The sequence below is a fragment of the Lepidochelys kempii genome, chromosome 3 (genome assembly GCF_965140285.1).
Source record: "Lepidochelys kempii isolate rLepKem1 chromosome 3, rLepKem1.hap1, whole genome shotgun sequence".
NCBI classification, from domain to species: domain Eukaryota; kingdom Metazoa; phylum Chordata; order Testudines; family Cheloniidae; genus Lepidochelys; species Lepidochelys kempii.
In genome coordinates this window covers 85,423,133-85,449,728 of record NC_136382.1, presented here as the reverse complement: position 1 = coordinate 85,449,728, position 26,596 = coordinate 85,423,133, and the positions used below count along the sequence as shown (strand labels likewise).

Genomic DNA, 26,596 nt, shown 5'->3' with positions numbered 1-26,596 from the left:
CAATAGTTCTGCTACTGAAGGTAATAAGTGCTTCACCCTGTGAAAGGTCTTTCTAGGAATCGGTCTGTAAAATAGTTAATTTTCTTAGATAAAAATAAATTGCAGCTATTATCAAGCTAGACACCAAGTAAATCTATACATCTTTGTTAATTAAATATGGGTAAGTTTGTTGGAAGCTGATAGTTGGTTATTTTTGTTTCTGCGTTAAAAAAAGTATTAATCTTTAAAGTCACAAATAACAGTTTTACATTGTAGATAACATAAAAGTAGGTGCAGACGAGAATTTGAATAAGATGATATGATTAAAAACCAATTATTGCATAACAAATTGAAGCTCATTTATGCCGGTTTAAGATACAAAAATCCAGAAATGAAAAGAGAGAAAAACCTTTTTAATTATGGATTTTTTAAAAAAACTTAACCATATTTAGACTTGCAAGTCAGAAAATAGTCTAAGAGAACAGCAACAAATAGCATTCCCACTTAACAAAAGTGTGGATGTTGGCAAAGTGTGGATGCTATTTATCTCATCTGAAGCATTTGTAGGTGTTATTAACAAAAAATTGGAGAGCTTTGTGCTGAACACTCCATCTTAATAGCAAGGGTAAGAAGGACATTCAGCACATATCTCAGCATTTACTGTTTACAGAGGGCCAGTGCAAAGTCTTTCATCTTGCAGAATTCTTCACACTGTAGAAGCCCATCGTAGTCATGAGATGGGGTGTGAAGGTGAAGTCAATGCAAAGTTGATCTTCCACAAGTCCTGCCCATTAGGAGTTCGTGCTCAACATGTGTTCCTAATAGGTCTGCACAGAAGGGAGAAGTTTAACTTATACTTAAGGAGTAGCCTTCTCTTCCCACCTGTATAAGCACAAATCCAGTGGTCTGGAAATCCCCAAGTCCCCATAGGCGGCATAGTGGGGAAGCAGCTTCTGTTCAAGCTTATACACTTGCATGCACAGGAATTTAAAGTATAAATCTCCTAGTAACACTAGTTGAAGTAATATGCCGTTATAGGACATGAGCCCAGTACTGGTTTATTAGACACATCATTTTAACTTTTAAATGTAGTTAACACACTACTAAATTACACACACACAATTTGAGTGACCTAGTATAATGCAGGTGTCTCCAAACTGTAAATATTGTATAACTTCAGTGATAGGTTGGTACTAAGCATCGTAATTAGGTGTTCACACACTAGCCTTCTCCTCTGAAATCTTGTTGCTACCACTGTGGAGCTGCTCTGGCAAGATATCAGAGGCTGTGATATCAACATTACATAATAAATCCATGGCTGCTAAGTTTCCTGTAAAATATAGTAGAATATTTTGAAAGTTAAGTTAATCACTAAAACTTGCAATTTTTGGTGAAACTTTGTATTTCTTTTACTAAACCATGGACAATAGTCTTTTGGGTTTTTTTGTGGGGAGGGGAGTAGATTCCTAAAACTTCCACTGTTTTAATAGAAGAGACTTTAGGTTTCATATGCTAGCAACTTTCAGAATATCCCAAAATGCTGTATAAAGCAATGAGTTGGGTACTGGTAGTGTGTGACTGTGTAGGCAGACACAATGACTGTTATGTACTGTATTGCTATTTTTAAAAAAATCTATATTAAATTTGACTGTCACAAACTTTGAAGTGTAACATTCTGCTTGCAGTCAAAGAATGATTGAGTGAAAATTGGGGCTGTACAAAGCATTACTGGACTGTGTATTTTAAAACATAGGTAGGAAGAATCATGGCAATATTAAGGCACAAAAATATATTAAAGAAAATATAAGTCTGATTTAAATCCTTTAAAGCAAGAACATTCAGTGCTACATTTTCAGCACACTGTGTAGGGACATAGATACATGACGTCCCTTAACATTAAGGAAATATTGTCAAGGTTGATAGTCCCCAAATGGAACTTAATGAGAAGTAACTTTTTAAAAGTCCTCTTGATCTAGAAGATTCTACAAGCTTTCCAAGAATAAGACTGAAATGTAGATTAAATACCAGTTAGTTTTGTGGGCAGCAAGTCAGCAGCAAAGGTGGAGCATTTGGGTTTTTTCTCAGTTATATGTACATTTGCCATCCTTCCGATCTTCCTGTCTGACTGTCCCTGATAGGAAATGTGACCTATTATCCTGACAATTGGGGTTTATATTTGTCACAAGATTGCAGAATTTAACATTTTCCCACACTCCTTGTACTTCTGAAATAATTCTGTAGGCCAGTTCTGCAAGGGAAAACAATGCCTGTGCCTGTGCTCATGATAGGCAAGCCATTCGCCCAATTTTAAGCTGGACGGTCCTGCTTTTTTTAAAGTTTGTCCTAGGTCTGGTACAAGACAAAACAAGATGTGGTTTTGTCCAGTTTCAGATGGTGAATGCCATTTTAAAGAGTGCACCACCCTGCCCCCGCCTGTGTGATATTGCATGCATGATGTGCGCAAGGTCACGCGGGGGGCAGGGCAGGGCGCTCTTCAAAATGGTGTCCCCCATCTGTGACTGAAAGTTAAGTTAATCACTAAAAGTTGCAATTTCTGGTAAAAAGTTGTATTTCTTTTGCTAAACTCCCGGTGTTCTGGGAGTGGTTTGGGAGAGGGGAGGGGAGATTCCTAAAAATTCCACACACCCCCTATTTTCATAGAAGAGACTTTGGGTTTCATATGTTGGCAGCTTTCAGACCACCCCAAAGTGTTTTATAAAGCAATGAGTTGGGGTGCTCCCCAAAGAGTTCCCTCAGCATTAGGCGCAGAATGAAACTGACATAATCCTTGTCATTTTGACAGAGTTGCTCCTATTGGAGAAGTAGTGCATGTGCAGGACAGAAGTGCCACAGGCAGGTTCCTCTGCAGCTGCCAGAGGCATTTGAAAAAGGTAAGAATGAGGAAGAAAAGGTAGCTGCTGAAGGCTTTTAGAGGACAGAGGATGCATCTGTGCCTGCATGTAACATGGTGGATTAAGTAACTATCTCACTTTTCAAAGGTAGTTCATTCAAATCGCATTAAATTGGTACTTTTTAAAATGTGTTCACTTTTTTCACCAGTGCCATTATACCGTGGGGTAGGAATTAAACAAGGAAAAATCAGATCCAACGCATTTTCACTGCTTAAAAAAATTGGTGATATCTGTCAGAATTTAATAGCTATTGTAATGAAAGCATAGCACTTAAAGACTATCAACTCAATACATAACGGATCACATTGTGACTAGCCTTTATGCAATATGAAGGTGGCAGAGGAGTTTTCAAGGAGCCTTCTTTCTCCAGGCATCACATATAAGGGTCAGTCACAATCCCAGTCTCTGTATTTGAGGAAACTCAGGGTAAACACTACTCCAAATGGGGTGGGGAGGAGGCAGAACCTGGTCCCATTCCCTTTGCACACTGGCATTGGTGAGAGACCTGTCCACCAGGTCTCTATAAAGAACATGGGATAGATCAATTCCACATAGAATCATAGAATCATAGAATATCAGGGTTGGAAGGGACCCCAGAAGGTCATCTAGTCCAACCCCCTGCTCGAAGCAGGACCAATTCCCAGTTAAATCATCCCAGCCAGGGCTTTGTCAAGCCTGACCTTAAAAACCTCTAAGGAAGGAGATTCTACCACCTCCCTAGGTAACGCATTCCAGTGTTTCACCACCCTCTTAGTGAAAAAGTTTTTCCTAATATCCAATCTAAACCTCCCCCACTGCAACTTGAGACCATTACTCCTCGTTCTGTCATCTGCTACCATTGAGAACAGTCTAGAGCCATCCTCTTTGGAACCCCCTTTCAGGTAGTTGAAAGCAGCTATCAAATCCCTCCTCATTCTTCTCTTCTGCAGGCTAAACAATCCCAGCTCCCTCAGCCTCTCCTCATAACTCATGTGTTCCAGTCCCCTAATCATTTTTGTTGCCCTTCGCTGGACTCTCTCCAATTTATCCACATCCTTCTTGAAGTGTGGGGCCCAAAACTGGACAGAGTACTCCAGATGAGGCCTCACCAATGTCGAATAGAGGGGAACGATCACGTCCCTCGATCTGCTCGCTATGCCCCTACTTATACATCCCAAAATGCCATTGGCCTTCTTGGCAACAAGGGCACACTGCTGACTCATATCCAGCTTCTCGTCCACTGTCACCCCTAGGTCCTTTTCCGCAGAACTGCTGCCTAGCCATTCGGTCCCTAGTCTGTAGCTGTGCATTGGTTCTTTCATCCTAAGTGCAGGACCCTGCACTTATCCTTATTGAACCTCATCAGATTTCTTTTGGCCCAATCCTCCAATTTGTCTAGGTCCTTCTGTATCCTATCCCTTCCCTCCAGCGTATCTACCACTCCTCCCAGTTTAGTATCATCCGCAAATTTGCTGAGAGTGCAATCCACACCATCCTCCAGATCATTTATGAAGATATTGAACAAAACCGGCCCCAGGACCGACCCCTGGGGCACTCCACTTGACACCGGCTGCCAACTAGACATGGAGCCATTGATCACTACCCGTTGAGCCCGACAATCTAGCCAGCTTTCTACCCACCTTATAGTGCATTCATCCAGCCCATACTTCCTTAACTTGCTGACAAGAATACTGTGGGAGACCGTGTCAAAAGCTTTGCTAAAGTCAAGAAACAATACATCCACTGCTTTCCCTTCATCCACAGAACCAGTAATCTCATCATAAAAGGCGATTAGATTAGTCAGGCATGACCTTCCCTTGGTGAATCCATGCTGGCTGTTCCTGATCACTTTCCTCTCATGCAAGTACTTCAGGATTGATTCTTTGAGGACCTGCTCCATGATTTTTCCAGGGACTGAGGTGAGGCTGACTGGCCTGTAGTTCCCAGGATCCTCCTTCTTCCCTTTTTTAAAGATTGGCACTACATTAGCCTTTTTCCAGTCATCCGGGACTTCCCCGGTTCGCCACGAGTTTTCAAAGATAATGGCCAATGGCTCTGCAATCACAGCCGCCAATTCCTTCAGCACTCTCGGATGCAACTCGTCCGGCCCCATGGACTTGTGCATGTCCAGCTTTTCTAAATAGTCCCTAACCACCTCTATCTCCACAGAGGGCTGGCCATCTCTTCCCCATTTTGTGATGCCCAGCGCAGCAGTCTGGGAGCTGACCTTGTTAGTGAAAACAGAGGCAAAAAAATAATAATCCTCTGTGTAGACCTGTACCACCCCCTGCCTCGCCCACAGCCTCAGAGGTGTGAGGCTTTGTGTGGGCTGACATAGAAAAGAAAACCCTTTGCCCCTTTAAGGATTGTACACACACCCTTCCCTTACTCATGGGCCTTCTACCTCCTCATGGGCTTGATGAAGGGAGGGGAGCCTGTTGACTTCAGCATACCCAACGGGAGGGACTTATAAAGTCTTCCACCTGCCAGGAAGTAAAACACCCTTGGGGATCAGAGAAGGACTGGGTTTTGAGGCCTTGTTGTAGTTATGCCTAATCATCTTTTTGTGGCTTCAAAGGAATTTTTTCTTCTCTGCCAGATTGTCCTTGGCAGGGCAGGTTTTCTTGCCTTTCTCTCAGTTGCCTCAGCAAGTGGGCAGGTTCGGCTGTAAAATTTCTTTTTTGTTGCAATTTTGCAAGTGCCCAGTGCAGCTAATCATTCAGTAAGGGGTCTGATTCCCTCATAAACTGGAACTTTTTTTCTCCAAATTGTAGTGACTCCTTCTATATCAAGTTTTCATTCATTAAAGGGGGGGGCGGAATTGCCCCAAATTTTCAAGAAATTCCCAAACAAAAATAGAATTACAGTTGTAAATAGTTTTAATTTAAAACAGCATTATGAGACTGTTGTAGACATAATGCAAAACGCATGTAAAAATTACAAAGTTCTGATTTAGGGTTTAAAATACAATGCTTAATTTTTTTTAACTTAACTTCAAGTTTCCCAACGGAGTCAGCAATTCAGAAGTTTGCTTCTCATACCTGCCTTCCAGACTGAATGATATGAGCGCTGTGTCTGTCTCAATAGGAAGGGAGTTTGATTTGAGAAAACAATGAGGAGTCCTTGTGGCACCTTAAAGACTAACAAATTTATTTGGGCATAAGCTTTCAAGGGCTAAAATCCACTTAATCAGATGCATGGAGTAAAAAATACAGTAAGCAGTATAAATAGTACAGCACATGAAAAGATCGGAGTTGCCTTACCAAGTGGGGGGGTCAGTGCTAATGAGGCCAATTCACTCCACTGTGATTTTTGCTGATACAGGCTAACACAGCCACCACTCTGATTTGAAAAGGGGAGTATGACTTCCTCCCATAAATCAAGAGGAGTTTCCCATTGGATTTTGCCTGGGACCGCGTAAGGAACTAGTGTGTCGAGAAAGATACAATTACAGTACGAAAGAAGGTTTTCCATCTTTTTCAGAAAAACATGAATAGTAACAAAATGTTCATAGGTTTCAGAGTAGCAGCCGTGTTAGTCTGTATTCGCAAAAAGTAAAGGTCTCTAAGTCTAGTCTCTAAGGTGCCACAAGTACTCCTTTTCTTTTTGAAAATGTTCATAGTATCATTGACACAGTAGTCAGATAAAAGTTCACAAGTTTGAAAATCAGGCTCAAATATACAGGTTCATGTAACTAACCTAAATGTGAAGGTATTTTAATCTTGCCAGTGTTAATGACTTGATTGGATGTAATGATCTGAACCAAAATAATTAAGGAAAACTATAATAATGCTTCTGTTTAATTTCTTCACAGGTGTGGTAGCCCTCTGATATCTCAAAATGCCATTAGTGAAAAGAAACATAGACCCCAGGCACCTGTGTCACACAGCACTGCCCAGAGGCATCAAGAATGAACTGGAATGTGTCACCAATATTTCCTTGGCAAATATAATTAGACAACTGAGTAGTCTAAGTAAGTACATTGTGCTATTAACTTTACAATTCATTTTAAACTAAAATGTCATTTGCTTACAGTTTTTATAGATGAAACAGAACCACATTTTCAAATTTAAAATGAAACAAAAAAGCCTTATTTCTTGATCAACCTTGTATTACACAAACTGCTCTGAACCTTTTGTTTTCTTTTGTTATCTTGTAAATTAATTTAGTGCTCCTGAAAGGTGCTGACTGACAGTTGTGGAGACGTAAGCCTCCACAAAACAGGTAGATAACAGGCAAGAACACTTTTGGCTTTTCCAAATTTACAACGTCAATGTCTCTGCCTTAACATTACTGATTGAATGAACAGTAAAGTTAGCATCAGACGTGAACAGCACAGTTAGCATGCTTGAAGATATAGCAGCCGTGTGTGGAGGAGCTGTTTCTTCTGCCTCTATCATCCCAACCACCTTTCATCATTCCCTCCCACTTATTGATTTCCACTTTATACTTGTTTTCCCCCTCCTACTGGGAATTCTGTCCCTTCAAGGGGCAAAAATTTCTGGAAACTTGATATCAAGAATAAGGAAGACATAGGAGTTATCATGGACCCTCATAACTGATCCTATTGTAGTCAGTGATTATTTTATCATTGACTTCAGTGAGAGCAAGATTAGGCTAAAAAAGGATCTTTCCCAGTAACAACCCTCAAAGGTGTTCAGCTACAGTTAGTCAAAGATAACAGTAAGACATGGCCTTCTAGCCATATAAGTCAGTACTGGTTAACCAAATGCAATTTTTGAGTAAGTAATAGGACATAATTGGATTTATGTTAAAGTGTAACTATGATATGGCCTTAATGTATGGTTTGTTAGGCTTGAAGCTCACAGTAAGTGCCATCAGTCACCTAATTATAACAGTATTACACAACATACACTCTGGATTATGTTGTGATTGTTAAGAAAGAAGTTCAGGAGAGCTGGCAGATTCTCAAAGAGATAATATTAAAGGCACAACCGCAAACTAATCTTATGTGAAGGAAAGATAGAAAGAAAACTAAGAAGCTACTATGACTCTTTAATAACCTGAAAGTCAAAAAGGAATCCTACCAAAAGTGGAAACATGAACAAATTGCTACAGTTGAGTACAATAGAATAATACAAGCATGTAGGGACAAAATGAGAAAAGCTAAGACACAAGATGAGTTACACCTAGCAAAGGACATAATGTAGCCCACACACCTGGGTGTGGTGTTCTGTCCCTTCTAGTGGCACTGAGACCACTTAGACAGAGAGTTAAATGAGTCTGCTCAACAGCCTTGGCTAACAGACAGTTGGCTTTTGGCTTATGCTGTAGAGGCTCATGCACTAAGCTCCAGAGGTCCCCGGTTCAATCCCGCCTGCCAACGACCAGGGTCTGTCCGCGTTACAATAACAGGCAATAAGAAGAAGGTCTATAAATACATTAAGAGAAAGACGAAGGGAAGTTTTGGTCCACTACTTAGTGGGAAAGGAGAGCTAATAATGGATGATATCAAGAAGGCTGAGGTGTTCAATGCCTAGTTTGGTTCAGAATTCACTTAAGGGTACTTAAGGAACTAGCCAAAGCAATCTAGGAACTGTTTGTCATTATCTTCGAGACCTCTCAGAGGATGGGCGGGGTCCCAGAGAAGTGGAGATGGGCAAACATAGTACCTATCTTTAAAAAGGCAACAAAGAGGACCCGGGGAATGATAGACCAGTCAGCCTACCTTCAATACCTGGAAAGATACTGGAACAAATCATTAAACAATCCATTTGTGAGCATTTAGAGGATAATAGGGTAATAAGTAATAGCTAACGTGGATTTGTCAAGAACAAATCCTGCTAAACCAGCCTAATTTTCTTCTTTTACGAGGTTACTGGCCTAGCGGCTGGGGGAAAGCAGTAGCTGTATCTCCTTTTTAATAAGGCTTTTGACACAGTCCCACATGATATGCTCATAAGCAAACTAGGGAAATGTGATCTAGATGAAATTATTCTAAAGTGGGTGCACAACTGCTTGAAAAACCATACTCAGAGTAGTTATCAATGATTTGCTGTCAAACTGAGAGAATTCATCTAGTGGGACCCCACCGGGGTCCATCTTGGGTCAAGAGCAGTTCAATATTTTCATTAGTGACTTGTATAATGGAGTAGAGAGTACGCTTATAAAAATTACAGGTTACACCATGCTGGAAGAGGTTGCAAGCACTTTGGAGGACAGTATTAGAATTCCGCAAAATGACTTGACAAATTGGAGAATTGGTCTGAAACCTGCAAAATAAAATTCAAGAACGAGAAGTGCAAAGTACTGCACCTAGGAAGAAAAAATCAAAAACACAACTACAAAATGGGGAATAACTGGCTAGGCAGTAGCACTGATGAAAAGGATCTTGGGGTTATAGTGGATCACAAATTGAATATGAGCCAACAGTGTGATGCAGTTATGAAAAAGGCTAATGTCTTTCTGGGGTGTATTAACAGGAGTGTCATATGTAAGACATGGGAGGTGATTGTCCCACTCTGCTTGGTGCTGGTGAGGCCTCAGCTGGAGTACTGTGTCCACACTTTAAGACAAATATGGATAAATTGGAGAGAATCTAGAGGAGAGCAACAAAAATGATAAATGGTTTAGAAAACCCAATCATGAGGAGACGTTAGAAAAATGGGCACATTTAGTCTTGAAAAAAGATGACTGAGGGGGAGACCTGATAACAATCTTCATATATATTAAGGGCTGTTATAAGGAGAGTGGTGATCGATTGTTCTCTATGTCCACAGAAGATCGGACAAGAATTAATTGGCTTAATCTGTAGCACAGGAGATTTAGGTAAAGTATTAAGGCAATCTTTCCAGATATACTGACATTTAAGTTTTGTAATAAGCTACCAAAGGAGGTTATGGAATTACCATCAGATTAGACAAACACATGTCAGGGGTTCATGGCTCAGTGCCACGGGATGGAATACATTATCTGTTGAGGTCACTTCCATCCCTACATTTCTATGATTAAGGAAAAATATTGTTGTTTTGTAAAGTATGTGTAATTTCTAAAATGTAATTATAATATAATTACTTTGAATTACTACTTTGTAGTATAATTAAAGGCAGAGGAATAAATAGCATTAAAGATAATAAGCAATGAAGATTTTTTTTGCACTCTCAAATATTTTTTCTATATTTATTTTAAATGAATGAATACTTCACAAGGTTTAGAACCCTACAGGAGTCTTTCTGAAAAGGCTGTTTTTTCCCTGGAGCTATAGCAAAGTTAAAGGGCTGTCAAGTGAACCAATATGACGCTAGTTTGAACTGCCAGTATTGTAAGTGCTTTTTAACCACCAGGACACTAACATTTTCCAGACTGCCAGCCCAATGAATGCTAAAGAAGGCATATATATATATATATATATATATATATTCATATTCTCAAAAGGATAAAGGGCTTTCAGCTCCATCACGATCATTGAACCTGAGGTACATTTTAATTTCATTGAAATATTAAATGCTTTTGAAAGTGTATCTGTTTTTTCCACTTTTCTAATTTGGCCTTTGGTTGCACAGTAATATGACAGACAGTAATGGGGCTGATGATTTCTACTCGGTCTTGTTGTGGCTTTTAAAAAGTAAAATGTTTGCTATCTGTACTCCTTTTTCTCCCTTTTTGAGGAGGATTCCAGACAACCAGTCTGATTCTACCAGGAAGCAAGGAGGCAAAGACTAGGGAAAAGCCAAGGATATATAAAGCAAACTCCACTTCCCTTACCTTAGACCTTTCAGTGTGCTTTGCTTTCTCTCCTAGCAGTATAGAGCCTCAGCTCTTAAATGCAGTTCTTTTACCTCTAGCACAGTGGTCACCAACCCGTAGATCGCGATCAACTGATCGATCCTGGGGACTCTCCCAGTCGATCATGATCTCTGGCCGAGGTGGCACAGTGGGGCTGCCTACCACTAAGGCAGGCTCCCTGCCTGCCGCGACCCCATGCCACTCCTGGAAGCGGCCAGCATGCCTCTGTGGCCCCTGGGGGCAGGGGCAGGGGTGTCCACACGCTGCTCCTGCCTGCAAGCACTGCCCCCGCAGCTCCCATTGGCCAGGAACGGGGAACTGTGGCCAATGGGAGCTTTGGGGATGGTGCCTACAGAGAGGGGCAGCGCAAAGAGCCACGTTCCCCCGCTCCCCCTGGGGTCCACAGGGGGGTGTTGGGCCCCTCTGGGAGTGGCATGGGGCCGCGGCAGGCAGGGAGCCTGTCTTAGCCTCGCTGTGTCACTGACAGAGGTAAGTGCCTCCCAGTGGGAGGCTGCCCCTCCCAGAGCCAGCACCCCATTCCCCTTCCTGAACCCCAAGCCCCTACCCCAGCCTTGACCCCCCTCACAGAGCCAGCAGCACCCCATAACCCCTCCTGCACCCCAAACCCCTGCCCCAGCTCTGACCACCCTCTTAGAGCCAGCACCCCATACCTCCTCCTGCATCCCAGCCTCAGCCCTGGTCTCCACTCCAGAGCCAGCACCTCACACCCCCTCCTGCACCCCAACCCCCTGCCCCAGGCTCAGCCCAGATCCCTCTTCCACACTGCGAACCCCTCATCCCAGAGCCCACACCCCCTGCCAACCCCCTACCCCAGCCCAGTGAAAGTGAATGAGGGTGGGGGAGAGCAAGGGACAGAGAGAGGGGGGATGGAGTGGGCGGGGCTTTGGGGATGGGGCGTTGCCTCAGGGAAGGAGCAAGGTAGATCCTGGGTTGCCCTTACATTCAAAAAGTGAACTTGGGCATAAAAATGTTGGAGACCATTGCTCTAGCTCTTCCTCAAGGAGATTAGAAGAGAAGAGCAAGGACAACTTCAAGAAAAAGAAGAGGAAGAAGAGAGATAAGAACAGGAAGGACCCAACTAAGAAGGCCAAACAGAGTACTGTCTGGTGATCTTAGACTGTGCATGTTCCCAGTGCCAAAAAGAAGCTTGAAGAGCATCCACCAGACATTCCTATCCTGATTATGCAGGCCCATGTGGCAGGTAGACTATCAGAGAGAACCCTTCAGGTGATCCTGCAAGCTGCTATTCTTCAGAAGGAACATGGCTTTGCTTTTCAGACTCCTTATTCTCTCTTCCTGCATGGATTTGATTCCAGCCTACTGGTCTGTGGTGGGTTGAATTCAAGTGTTGTTTTTGAGTTCAGTGCTGCTTCTACTTCAGATTCCATTCAGTCATTACAGCCTAACGCTGGTGGCCCCTTCAGCTGCTTCTGCTCTCTCTTGTTTCCCAGTGCCAATTGTAATACTCCTGTTTGGAGCCCTTTTTCTTCCCTCTCTTCATCCCCTCCTTGGTAGTTGGATGCAGGTCTTTGTTGTCCCACAATACAATGGCTCAACCCCTATATAGGGTTTCCCTTTTTGCTGTCTGTTGGATAGTTGATGTGTGGACTGCCAGCCTATGTATCCTTTTTTTTCCCTAGTGAAAACCTCCCAGGGCAACTGCCTTCTCCTCAGGATGAAAAATAGGACCCCCCCTTAAGAAATCCAAAGAAAAGCATAACATGGACCCTTCATGTGCCAAGGACCCAGTGAACTGGGGGCAATGGTTGTCTCCCACATTTCCTGTCTTCTAAAATTCCTCTATCTTGACCCTAACTGGCAGGTCTGTACTGAAGATGGCTCTTAGTAGCATTAAGTGCTGATGCTAGCCTGCAGCACAACATGCATACTGTGAGATCCTGTCTGCTTTCAGTTGTGTCTCAGCAACCATGAATACAATGCTCCGGTCTAGTCTTTCCTTGGGGATTAAAACATGAGTGTATGATGCAGTTCAGCAATCATTTCGCAAAGCCGGACGTGTTAGCTGCCTCTAGCTCCTCAGATGCTCCTACTCTGTTTCTCCCTTCCCTGCAATTGACTTTGTGTCTTCCCTCACCAGCTGTGGATGTAGAAGCCAGGATTCCAGGACTTTTTGGTGAATAGAAATTTCTGTTTGTTTCTCAGTCACTGGATGCTGACTCCCCTAATCAGTGGTGGGCTGTCCCTCTGATTTTCTGCTCTGACCCAGGTTCACTCTGTCTGTTGGTTCAATTAGAGCTTCTCGTTGTCTGTTGGTCACTGGTAGGAGGTTCATCTTCTTTCCTTTGATCTTTAGTGGCAGCCAGCAGCTCAGATTTTCTGCCTTGGACAGGAGTTCAGGTCTCTGTTGGTTAATTAAGAGCTTTTGTATTCCTTTCAGGCCACTGGGTGAGGTTAATCACTCCCCGTCTCCATTTTCACTGGCAGGTTTCCCACAAATTTTCTTTTGTGCCTTTCTTTTCTACACTCCCTACTCTTTGTGCAGAAGGCTCTCTGGAGTGCTCTTATAGTTGATCTTCCACAGCACTCCCCATTTAGCTACCAAGACTGTAAGTCTCCATAATTGTGCCATCATGAAGATTTCTCAAGATTCTTTAACACCCACTCTGGTACCTTTTCAAAGTCTTTCCAACTCCCTTGGTGTATTAGTTTGCCTGCAGATCCTATGCCAAGGTTCCTTGATTATGATTTTGGACCATAGATCCCTTGGTTTGGGTGCCTTCAGCTGACACTGGGGGAAGGAATTTGGTTATATATTGCCCCTGCTGCCTTTGATTCCATGGATACTATGCAAATTCCAAGTGGACAGGGCAGTTTCCATCCTTTTTACTCTCAGATGGGCTCAGATGCCCTGACCTTCAAGCTCCTTGACCCTCCTATGGAACATACATGGGCCTCTCAGGCTGTCCTGATATACTTCTCCAGAGGCCATTTCTCTTCCTCAGTCCAATCCCACTAAGCCCCCTGGTCTGGAAGATGAACAAAGCAGTTACAGAAGAAGGCTTCTCCCCCGAGGCTATAAATGCATTGTCTAAGTAGTTACAGTCCCTCAACCAAGAAGCTTAATGAAGATTATGTATGACCTTTTCTGTTGGGGGTGCATTAAGAGGTATCACATTCACCAGTTGTTCACTACAACAAATCTTTGAGATAAATTTAGCCATATTCACTTCCTGCCTTTGAATTCAGGTTTTATCCATAACTGCATTCTGAAGTTTGATGGCTCCAAGTTTTTCAAGTCCTTAAAGAGACCAGTTTTCAGAACATCATCCTTCAGTAGTACTTGCCTTCTATTATTCAGTCTGTGAGTACATGCATGAAAACTCTCCCTGCATCTGTTGATGGTGAAAGTTGCTCTTTTAGTCATTATAACCTCAGTTCAGTATGTTGAAGGCGTAAACTCTCTAGTTATTGAAACCCTGTTTTTACTATGTTTCCCTAGCAAATTGGTTTTACAGTTGCCTTTGGAGTTCCTTCCTATATGGCTTATTCTTGGGGGACTTCTGCACCAAAAAAATTTAAAAATTCTGTACCAAAAAATTAAAACTTCAGCACACAATATTTTAAAATTCTGCTTATTTTATTTGTCAAAATAACACAATATAATCACACCAGTTTCAATTATTTTGGTAATTTATTTTAAAATATCTGTCAGCAAGTATGTCTGTAACAGTACAGACAAAAAAAATTCACGTAATATTTTTTTTTAAATAGATTCCTTACTGGGCATATTAATACAGAACTTTGAGTAATTCATTTAAGCAACAATACAGAAAAATATTTTCTGCACCCCTCAGAAGCAGTGCAAAGGCCTGGGGGAGTTGGGGTAACAGAAGAGCTGAGGGAGAGGGAAGGAGCCTGAGCATGAACTTGGAGGGTTTTTGGATGTGGGTGGGAGACATACGGAACAGATTTTGGGGCAGGGAGAGAGGAGGGATTGTTAGGGAGTTGGGAAGCCTCCCCCATGCAGACCCTGGCTTACCCCAAGCCTCTCCTATTCAGTCAGGTACATCTGCCCCATCCCCATGTGTCCCTGCACCCCCCTGTCCCCATGTGGCCTTGCAGCACCCTTCCCATTCAACCCCTGGCTCAGTGCTGTCACCCCACTAGCTCCTGAGCCCGTGCCCCAGTCTGTTCCCCCAACTAGTCCTTCTGAACCCTAGTCTGTGTCCCCCTCACCTCCCCCCCAGCAGCCCTGTGTGCCCCACTCTGTCTGTCCTAACGTGGCTCCGGCAGACATGCTGCTCTGATGAACGCAGCCGGCTGCTGGCTGTTCTCGTGCCACAGCAGCTCCTGGTGGGTGAAGGACAGAACTGCAGCACTTCTCTGGTAGAATGTATTTTCTGTGGGGAAAAAAATTCTGCACTGAGTATGAATTCTGCATGTGCGCAGTGGCACAGAATTTCCCCAGGAGTAAGTGCTTTATACTTCCATGTAAAGGAGCCCATGGTCCTGTTGACTGACTACCCATATTTTTCTTCCACTCTTGAGGGCAGACTACATGTTCTGGATGCTGAGAGAGACATTGCAGAGACAAGAAACTCTATTATGAAATTCAAGATTTCAGTACTTTAAATGAAACTGATGTGTATTGTGGTTTTGGTTAGATAATTTATGTATAGTTTTGTTCTGAGTTCATATAGATATTACAAAGGAAGCAAAGAGACATATAGCTAAATAAAGATAAGATACAAGATGTGTATGATGACATTATAACACGAGAGCAAATCTGTTGTCCTGTTGGTTTTAATAAAGCATTTTTATTGAAAAAATTGGAAATAAGAAGAGAGAAAAAGAGCACCAATTGAGAAATTAGGATGATATGTATGTAATTCTCTGCTTGGGGCTATTCTCAAAATAAACTGAAACAGGGCTAGAGCCCTGTTTGCTCTAGCAAATCAGTCACTGCAGTGATGTTAGTAATGCTAATGGCAAGCAGCAAACAAAACAAAAAGCCCAGGATAAATTTGTGCAGCATATTATCACAAGTTTTCAGTACACAAAATCCTGCCATGAACCAGACCACATGTCAGTTTATGTCTCTAGCAGGCAGTTCTCCTGTCACATAAAAATCCAGAAATTATTATAATGATATTTCCAAAAATAATTTGGCTGATGTCCCAGCAGTTGTAGGAGCAATGGGTAGCAAACTATAGATCTTTCTTTATCTTTCTCACATATTGTCATCGGAAAGGTAATGTCCATGATATGTGTTGTGGTATAACAGCAAGCCACTGAACAGCTAGTGGAGGCTTTTTGGTGATCCACTTCTGCTTTTTGTGTATGTACATAGAGAACACAATTGCCCACTGAATCTCTGTGGACAAATGTGTGATAACACCTATTTTGTGCCTTTTTCATATCTTCTATTTAAAGGAAGACTGTGTAACCCATTTAGTTCTCAAAATATTTTCCTTAAAGAAAGGTAAATGCCATCCTGCATCTGTGTAAAATAAAATTAGAAAAAACAATTATTATTTTACTATGGATCCTTAGCAGCTTATGCAATGTGCAGCTAAGATGGTTACATTAGCCTGACAGGCTTCATTGGCTAGTGAGCCTTAAGTAAATGACTGGGAACCAGGAACTCTTGAGTTCAAATCCCAGCTCTTCCATTAACTCACTCCGGAGCTGTGGGAAAGCTAGTCTTGTGGCATCTGTTTCCTCATCTGTAAATACTACTTTTCTATCTCACAGTGTATTATGGGGCTCCATTTGTTAATGTTTTTCATAAAATTACTATATGTTAGTAGTCTGAATATACTTGTGCATGGGCACATTTTCATTGCATGACCATAAGGGAGGCTTTGACTATGTTATCCAGTTTGGGTTCCATAAGACTAGAGGTGGCTCCACCAGTGGAATGTGCTAGTGTAGTTCCCCTTCAAAGAGTACCTCCTGCTGATGTGGTGTTATGTACTGAAAGATCCTGCTGCTGGTGCTGCCTCCTTCTGCTTCGTCATGGCTTTTTCATGAAGTCTTTCTCTGTTGATCTTCATAGACTGTGCACCTATTTCTTTTTACCTTTATATCGTGTGTGTTTGAATACAACTGTAAGCTGGGGTAAGCTCCTGGAGGCAGGACCTTGTTTAAGTATTCTCATAAAACATTGTAGGAAGGCCGGGTTTAAATATTAATATTAGTCCCAGTGATATTGCTTACTGGATTTTTGAAAGTATTTTGGCTTTCCATTTTGGGGAATTATGAGGATATGAACTGACCCAGAAGACAGACCAGCTTAGGAGGTACTCCCCTGAGACCTTGTGTACAGTGCTGTTCAAGTCAAAGATCTTTACGTTTTCTCTTAATTATGATGTTGAGCAGACAACCTTATAGTTAGCATATTATGATCTATGCAGTTTACTCTGGTCCTTGTGTCTCAGTACAAGTACTGTATCCTACAGTTGCACAGGTGATCCGTGGAAGAATATTTTGTAGAAATCTGCTTGGGAACTGTAGGGTGAGTTTCCACTTGATTGTAGGCCTCAAGTCAGTGAGGTATTGGAGAAATAGGTTTAGTTTGCATTGAGATGGACCATGGTTCTTTGCATATAATTTGAATGAATTAGCTGATCAATTAAAGAGATGCCTTGGTTTTGACATCTTTGAGTCTAAGCATCAACCTTCTGTGTTTTTTCCCTCCACTACGGAAGTCTGTAAAACAGATCTTATTTATGAGCCCACTGGGCTATTTGGGGCTTTTATGCTCTGAAAACTTGGTTTTGATGATACTAGTCCCTTGGGCCCTCATTTAACATCTTTAGTGTTTTAACTTTTAAATAAACTTTTTTAGCTGGCCTTTTCTTCTGTCAGATTGAGTTGGAGAACTAATAAGTTTTAGTGTGTTTGTCTTTTGTTTGGGTAAAAATTATCCTTATTTACATTTTTTTTAGGGACGTTGATTTCGTTAATCTAGAATTAGTTCCTAGATACAAGAGGCTTACCTGAATTGGCTCTCACACTTTAAGAACTTGTCTTTAGATTTTGGGGTGCTTGTTTTATTTTATCATTTGGAACCACACAATTTCTTTGGGTTGTTTTCTTGTGATTCAACCTAGTTCACGGATTACAGAAATGGTTTCCTCATGGGTATATACAATAATGTATAGGATGAGAGGAAAAGCATTATAAGTTGAAGTTATTTACCAGTGTTCTATTTGCCATAATTGTCATCTTCCCCCATAAAAATTCCCAGTCCCCTGTGTGGTTCATTTGGGTAGCTGGTTTTAATTGATTAGCTTGGAAAATTTCTTGGCATCAGGAAGAAATGGAAGTGGGAGGGCAAAAATATCTATATGTCTACTCTGAGTGACAATCCTTTCTCCCTGGTTTATGGAGATGTATCACTCTGTGTGTGTATGTATAATGGGGGAAGATGTAACTGCAACATACAGAATTGCCATTAAGTAATGTTTCTTTTTCTGCCTATTTCTTGCACTCTCTCTCGCTCACTCTTTTTCTTGTCTTCTGTAACTTGGTAAAAGAATCTATCATTTGGCAGCTCTTCTTACTACCTTAGCAACAGTAGTTCTCCGGACACCAGCAGCTGTTGTTTCAGCTTCCTAAGCACTCTTCTCTGTATTTCTTGCTTTCTGATTGCATCTATACAAGAAAATTGCATATCCACTTTCCAGCAATGGTGCAGCTGCACTGACATTACCAGTGGTGCAAGGTTACCGGAAACCAGGCTCAGGCATTTTCAGCATGCATGACATACAGCTGCTATTACTTGTGTAGCTGCACCATTGTTAGAAAGTGTGTATCCAATTTTCCTATGTAGATGCAACCTCTGTGTTTCTTTCACAACTGCCAGTCAGGCTTACCTTTCTTTTAACTGAGCTGTCCTTTGTATACAGTGACCATATGCCACATGAGAAATCCAGCTCTCTACTTCCATTCTTCTCTCATCTCCCCATCTGATGGAGAGATCCCTTTGCCACTTCAATAGGAATTTAAAAAGTCCAAAAGGTAGCACTTTAGGTAAGTTCTGCCCCAAGATCGGTTAGACAGGTGATCCACTATGGTAGCTAAAGTAACACCATCGGGTCAAAACTCAAATTTGTAATGTTTTTAACATTACATTTTTACTGTTAATACCTCAAATACCTGAAAATGAACTCTGCTTTAAAATCAAGTTTATCTATTAATTTTTAAACTTTTCATATGCTGACTAATGCTAATATTTATGGAAAGAACTGTTTAAACATCCTGGCACTTGTTGAACATGTGTTGTAGCAAAATTACATCATTGTATACACTGCTCTACACTGAGTGCCTAGATGTGCTGTGTTTTCAGAGAAGTGAATATAAGTGTTTAGGTGTATTACAGTATTTTTTTTGTGCTGAATGCTGTAATTAAAAAGGCAAAAAGTTTCCATTGTAACTTCCTGTTTTCATACATTCATAGCTTTGAAATATTAACTTCTGAGGTAGAAGCCTTCAGTGTTTCTGCCCACTGGTGAGTTTTTGTTGGAAATTTGAGCAAAATCCTTTAAGGTGAAAAAATTCTTTTTGCATTTAAGAAGCTTGTTTTCACTATGATCAGTAAAGGTTTATTGTACCATATTGATTCTGAGCTATATTATTAAGGTTTTTAAGTGGTCTCTACTTAGCCCCTGGTTATATGCCCACAGTTAACGGGAACATTTCAGCACCTATCTGTTTTGATTACAGAGCGTGACATCTAAATTTTGTTACTTTTGCATGCAGTTAATTGTAACGGCAAAATTGTGGATTCAAAATTGGAGTCTGGTCCATGTCTAACACACTTCGTTAAGTCTTCAAGGTTAATGGTGACCAGATACTCAGCTAAGATTAACAACAAGGGGGAAGGAACGCAAGCTAAAATAGGGAAAGAATAGGTTAAAGAATGTTCAGGTATGTTTGATGTATTCAAGTTGGCAAGGCCTGATGAAGTTCATCCTAAATTACTTAAGGGTGCTAGCTGATGCAATCCTGGAACCATTAGCAATTATTTCAGGAACTCATGGAGTACTGGTGAGGACCTAGAGGACTAGAGAAGGGCAAACATAGTACCTGTCTTTAAAAAGGGGAGCAACGAGGACCTGGGGAATTATAGAACAATCAGCCTAACTTGGATACCTGGAAAAATACTGGAACAAATTATTAAGCATTTGTAAGCACCTAGAGGATAATAGGGTGATAAGTAATAGCAGCATGGATTTGTCAAGAACAAATCATGCCAAACCAGCCTAGTTTCCTTCTTTGACAGGATTATTGGCCTAGTGGATGGGGAGAAGCTATAGACATCTAAGGCTTCTGTCACAGTCCCACGTGACATTATCATAAGCAAAACTAGGGAAATGTGGTCTAGATGAAATTACTATAAAGAGGAGCCATAACTGGTTGAAAGATGATAGTTATCAATGGTTTGCTGTCAAACTCAAAAGATGTATTTAGTGGGGTCCCACTAGGTTGACCAGGTGTCCCAATTTTATAGGGACAGTCTTGATATTCGGGGCTTTCTCTGATATAGGTGCCTATTATCCCCCACCCCCTTCCTGATTTTGCACAAGTGCTATCTGCCACCCAAGGTCCTGCAGGATTCTGTCTGGGTCTGGTACCATTCAATATTTTTATTAACGACTTGGATAATGGAGTGTTGAGTATGCTTATGAAATTTGAAGAGGATGCCAAGCTGAGTGGGACAGCTATAAACACTTTGAAGGGCAGACTTAGAATTCAAAATGACCATGACAAATTAGAGAATTGGTCTGAAATCAACAAGATGAAATCCAAGGAAGACAAGAGCAAAGTTCTGCACTTAGGAAGGAAAAATCAAATGCACAACTACAAAACGGGGATTAACTAGCTAGGCAGTACTACTAATGAAAAAGGTTCTGGGGTTTATAGTGGATCACAAATTAATCCAACAATGTGATGTAGTTGTGAAAAAGGCTACTATCATCCTGGGGCAGATTAAGAGGGGTGTCATATGCAAGACATTGAAGATAACTGGCCCATTCTACTCCGCACTGGTGAGGATGCTCAACTACTGTGTCCAGTTTGGGGCATCACACTTCAGAAACGATGTGGGCAATTTGGAGAGAGTCTAGAGGAGAGTAACAAAAATAATAAATGGTTTAGAAAACCTGACCTATGAAAAAAGGTTAAAAAATAATTAGGCATGTTTAGTCTTGAAAAAAGAAGATTGAGCGGGAAGCTGATAAGTCTTCAAATAAGTTAAAGGCTTTTAAAAAGAGGATGGTGATCAATTGTTCTCTATGCCCACTGAAGGTAGGACAAGAATTAATTGGCTTAATCTGCAGCAAGGGAGATTTAGATTAGACATTAGGAAGAAGTTTCTAACTATATGGGTAGTTAAATCCTGGAATAGGCTTCCAAGGGAGGTTGTGGAATCCTGTCATTAGAGATTTTTAAGAACAGGTTGGACAAACACCTGTCAGGGATGGTCTAGGTTTAGGTCCTGCCTCAATGTGGGGGTTGGACTTGATGACCTCTTGTGGTCCTTTCCTGCCCTACATTTCTATGATTCTGTGTTGCCATAGAGATTATACTGTACAACCTATAAAACATCTGCACTAATTTACTCTTGTTTGATCATCACTTTAGATTACTCTGTATATTTTAAGATTTATTATAATTTCTTCCAGGTTTTAATATAATCATTGTTTCCCTTCTTTCCATCCACTGTATTACCATTTTTGAAAGTAACAAATGTAATTAGTAATCCTGTGACAGACTGCTTCTAATTCAATAAATTAGACATTAACACACAAAGCTTCAGGGATTAAGGTGAAACACCTATATGCTTCCCCTTTATCTTAGACGTTAAATAAAAAAATAGGTTGAATGAAATCAGGACGCAGAACCACATAAGCCCGTTGCCAGTCTTAGTTCCTAATAGGTTTGTCAGGAGATGTAGATTTCAGATTTTTTAAAATGTCAGAGAAACTGAAAATATATACTATTTTAAAAGCTCATTTTAAAAGCTCCACAGGATGAGGCTGTACTGCAGCTTGAGAGAATTTAGCAGAAACCTCACTTGAGACCTTTTTTAAAAAAACTGTAACATTTCTGTAGCCAGTTTTCTTGGAATTGTATAATATAAGGATACAGGAAGTGCCACATTGAATCACACCAGCAGTCCCTCTAATACAGTATCATATTTCTGATGCTATTCAATATCAGATGTTTCAGAGGACGATGCAAGAAACCCCATATTGGACAATTATAGAAAAACCTTCTAATCTTTGGTTGTTTTATGCTCTGAAGCATGACAGATTATATCCTTTATATGCAAAACTCAACTCAACCTTAATTTTGGAGTTCCAACCAGCAGATCCATAATTTAATCCTATCCAATGTGATTATGCATATTCTTGCTATCCATATAATGTCTAGTCCTTGTTAGCAGCTCATTTCTTTCTTAAGTTTCTTCAGAATTTTTGGATGAATACCATTCAGTCCTGGTGAGTTTTTTCTTTAATTCCTCAGTCTGCTCTAGTACCACCTCTTCTGACAAACTGCACTCTGACACGGCCACATCTTTATTACTTGAAAAGAATAGATATCTCCTCACCATCCTTTGTGGTGATGTCTGATGCAAAGAAATCGTTTAGCTTCTAAGCAATTTCCTTACTTCCTTAATGGTTCCCTAGTAGTCTGGCAGACCCACTAATTCTGCCCCAGGGTGGCTTCTTGCTTCTGATATCATTAAATAATATTTTATTTCTTCATAGTCTTTGGTTAATTGCTCTTTTAAAATATCTTTTAGCACTTCTAATTTCTATGTTAGATTTTATGTGCCATAATTTGTTTCTTTCTGTAGGGTTTACTTGTGCTGGATTTCTATTACGATGGATATATATATTTTGTTTAATTAACCTTTTGTACCTTGCTATGTAACTCTATTATTTTTTCCTTCCCTTCCTTGTTCCTTTGTATTTATAGGTCTGTATTCCTTCTGAAACTGCTGTTTAAGTAGACTCCATGCTGAAACTAAGGATTTTAAGATAAGAACTAAGGAACTGATCCAAACACCCATGGGAATCTTTTCAGTGACTTCAGAGGACTTTGGATCAAGCCCTTAGACCCTTTTGGGAACTGAGATAGAGAAGAAGGAAAAAAAAGTCCCAAAATAATCAGAACCCAATAACTAGTAGTCTGGAGCTGCTCTTTCTACAGAAGCTGAATGCATATTTCCCCTCAGGATTTCAAGTGATCCCGGTGAACAGATGTTGTCCAAAATCATCACTTCTAATAATGAATCTGTTCATTACTGAACTTTTAGAGCATGGCAGCAGGGTCCACATAACTACTTAGTGCACAGCAGGCTAGTGCAGGGTAGATTCACTCTCTAGCTTGTCACGCACTAAGTCTCTGTACAGGCAAGCCGTGAGACTCTCAGTGCTAGAATGAGTTTGGTGGAAAGCATCTTTTTGTTTCTAAAATTGTCCCTTGAAGGGATAGGGATCCTAAAGTGAGGATATTTTTAATAAAAATAAAAATCACAAATAAGGAGAACTGACAGCCTATAGGTGTTCAGCACCAAAAATGTTGAATTTTTACCAAATGCTAGCTTGAATCATTTGGTTTAGTGAATCCCCCAGAACCAGTAAGATGGAAAATTGTGGTTATTACTCCTTAAGAAAATAAGAGGAGAGCCACTAATGGAAATTGTGAAATGTACCCCTTATTGACTTAACAACTTTTGACTCATTTTGAGAAAGATGATTTTGAAATCCTGAAAGTAACGTTGCCAGCTGGAAATCTAGTCCGTTTCAAAAAATGAATTAAAAGCAGCCTCAGGTACTACACCTGCTATTGAGTAGTCCAGAAAAATTTTGTTTTACAGTTACATATTCCTATCTAAAAAAAATAATAACTCCCTTATAGCTGTGTAAAACACCCACATGAAAAGGAGAAACTCACTGACTGATTATGCAAGGGAAATAGTGATATTGACTAAACCCAAAGTCCTATCAAATTACACAAAGAAAAGAACATTAGAATATTTTGTCTAATCTTTGTTTTAGGAATCACATGTAATTTGTAACAATATTAGGTAACACCTACATTAAAAACAAGATCTGTTCTCAATTTAGGGAATTATGTCTGATAAAAATAATTACCTTTCTGGAACTACAACAGAAGTTGATACATTTTTGGACCAGAACCAGTATACAATTGAGGCTGTGGAGCAAGTAAAAGGCTGGGTGGAGAACTCTGAGACATAAGACTTTGTTGAGGAAAGCATATAATAGCTTTAGAGCCTCTCTCCCCACATGGCTGGTTCTCTGCAAGAATAAGTGTTTGAACAATTTTTCTTCTGTACCTTTTTCTGAGAGTTGAAACTTTATTTGTTGATAAGTTCATAAGTGCATATGATGTGGCAAGTTGTATTTAGCAGTTGTTTTTGGACTGCATAGTGAGGGGTTCCTTCCCAAACTGGTTTGCTAAGCTGCCACCCTCCACTTCTTCAGACCAATTTCTAGTGATTTGGCCACAAAGAGACATTTTTTATTTTTACATATTTAGGAAAGCTGCTGACAAAAAAATGTCAACGGTACAATGCATGTGCCTTTGCTGAGTAACTTTGTAATTGCTATGGCCTTTCCTTTGTCCTTACATCTACACTTCACTGCTTTGTTGTCTTTCTCATTTGTGAAATTAGATTTGTAAACAATTGGAGGGAGGGGCAATTTATGCATACTGTAAAGTGTGTAAAATAGTTTTGGGCACTGTAAGATAGTAAGTTGAAAATGAATACATATAGTCATTATTTGACCTGTCCACACTAAAGGTTGAGACAGCTTGCCAACGGTTTGTGCTTTAGAGCAGGAACAACAGTACTTTAACTACACTAAGCCCTGGGTCTCCTGAGTTTAAAACCATGCTGCAACTGAAAAATGTCCTATCTACAGATGATGTCTACAGTAGAATTTCATCAAGATGATATGCCAAAACTTCTAACTTTACTGGACCTGTGGATTTTGCTGACTTGCACCTGGTATGGTACCATTCTGAAGAGTAGTTTTGTCTTGAGAAGTTAATAATATAATTACTGAGCACTGAGCTGAATATTTTGGCTGTTTGTTATTTTTTTATGAAGCCTTCATATATTAGGAACTTCCTGGATGTCCCTCTTTAGTTTTTTCCCATCTGTAGCAGATAAAAGCAACCTTGTTGCTGGTCTGGAATATCTCCTAGTCAACTTCGAGGACTGAGTTCTGGGAATATTTTATTCATTTTAGAATTTTAATATTTTTTACACTTTTTCAGTCAGGACAGCTCTTCAAAGGGAACAGTGCCTCAGCAGCTTTTAGGCAGTTCCCATTAACCAATCTACAGAGGGCTCAAAGCAATAAAGAATCTGGCTTTCTAATGTCTGCAAATCACTTGTCCCTGTTATTGTGCCTTGCATATTTGGTCTGCTAGTAGGAGGTCCTGACCTGCTAATGTGGCTGGAGGACTGACTACAAATCTCCATTATTGTGCTCAGCAGCACACTTGATCTGCAGCTTTCAGCCCCAGGTATTCTGCTATCCCACAGGAACCCCTAGTTGATGGAGAATGAAGTAAGTGAGTTAGGATGCTGTACTGGTCCATTGAATTCTGTCATCTGAAGCAAACCACATAAGGAGGTCAGATGCTTTTCAGTAGTGGGTTCAGGATCTTCTGTTTTCTCATGGCCAAAATGGCTTATGAGTCCATGGGAGTGAGATCTGCTGTGACACTATATTGGTCTCTTGTAGGCCACAGTGGCAAGGTCACTTTGTTCCTCTTGTGTAGAGGAGCATTTTATAGCTAGTCAAGTGAAGCTCAAGGTTTCTCATATTCCACCCTGATTGACAGTCTATTCTGGTAAAGGTGGCAATATCCAGCAGCACTGTTGTCTTCCTTATTGTTTCTTGTTCTGTGTCCTTCCCCCACCACTTCTTTCATAGCTTAGAGCATCGAAGAAAATGTTCAAGGAGTGAGCATGAATAATTGTGGTTGCACTACATTGGTTCTCTTCTCATTGATACTCCAAACTCATGTCAAAATCACTAGTCCTCACTCCTTTAAAATGACCTTCTGTTTCAAGGATTTGTACCCTGTTACCTATAATCCAGCAAGGTTCTTCAGAGGGTGTACGAAAGAAGACCAGTGGTCTTCACCTAGTGGCACTGTAAAAGAGTTCAGTGTGTGCTCCCAACTGGCATGGAATGGGGCAGGATTTTGTCTACACTCAGCCATAGCCCCATTGAGGCATTGTCAATATTGATAGTGCCATGGCTTCCCAACATCTTGTATTCAAGCACTGGGATTTTGGCTGCACCAATAAAAGAGCATCTGTAACCTCACTTGAAGAGTTCAACACCTTGTCTAGCATGAAGGATGTACATAAATTAATGATTAAGAATAGGGATATGCTGGATTTGAAAAAAAAACAAAAAAACAAAAAAACCCCCCAAAACCTGCATGCTCAAGAGGTAAGAAAGCACTTGGTGCCAATAGGTGTTGCATCCTGATTATTATTCACAGAAAATTCAGCTATACTTTGTCAACTTTTATATGTAGGGCCCTAGCAAATTCACGGTCCATTTTGGTCAATTTCACAGTCAGGGGATTTTAAAAATAATAAATTTCCTGATTTCAGCTATTTAAATCTGAAATTTCATGGTGTTGTAATTGTAGGGGTTCTCACTCAAAAAGGAGTATGGGGGGGGAGGAGAAGTAACAATGGCATGCTATGGTACAGTATTGCCACCCTTATTTCTGTGCGGCTGCCTGCAGAGCTGGGCCCTCAGTCAGCAGCCGCCACACTCCGGCTATCCAGCTCTGAAGGCAGTGCACAGTTAAGGGTGACCTTATCATGATGACCCGCCCTCCCCCCCAAATAACCTTGTGATCCCCCCTGCAACTCCATTTGGGGTCAGGATCCCCAATTTGAGAAACACTGGTCTCCCCCGTAA

The 26,596-nt window shown here is 40.8% G+C and overlaps 1 protein-coding gene across 1 annotated transcript in view; it reads left to right on the top strand.

The window, feature by feature from the left end:
• WASF1 (WASP family member 1) overlaps positions 1-26,596 on the top strand; it is a 173,379-nt gene that overhangs the window by 103,408 nt on the left and 43,375 nt on the right. Inside the window, 2 exon segments of the mRNA XM_073337020.2 lie at positions 2,783-2,870; positions 6,685-6,843. Coding sequence (XP_073193121.1) covers positions 6,711-6,843 — 133 coding nt within the window. The 5' untranslated portion in view covers positions 2,783-2,870; positions 6,685-6,710.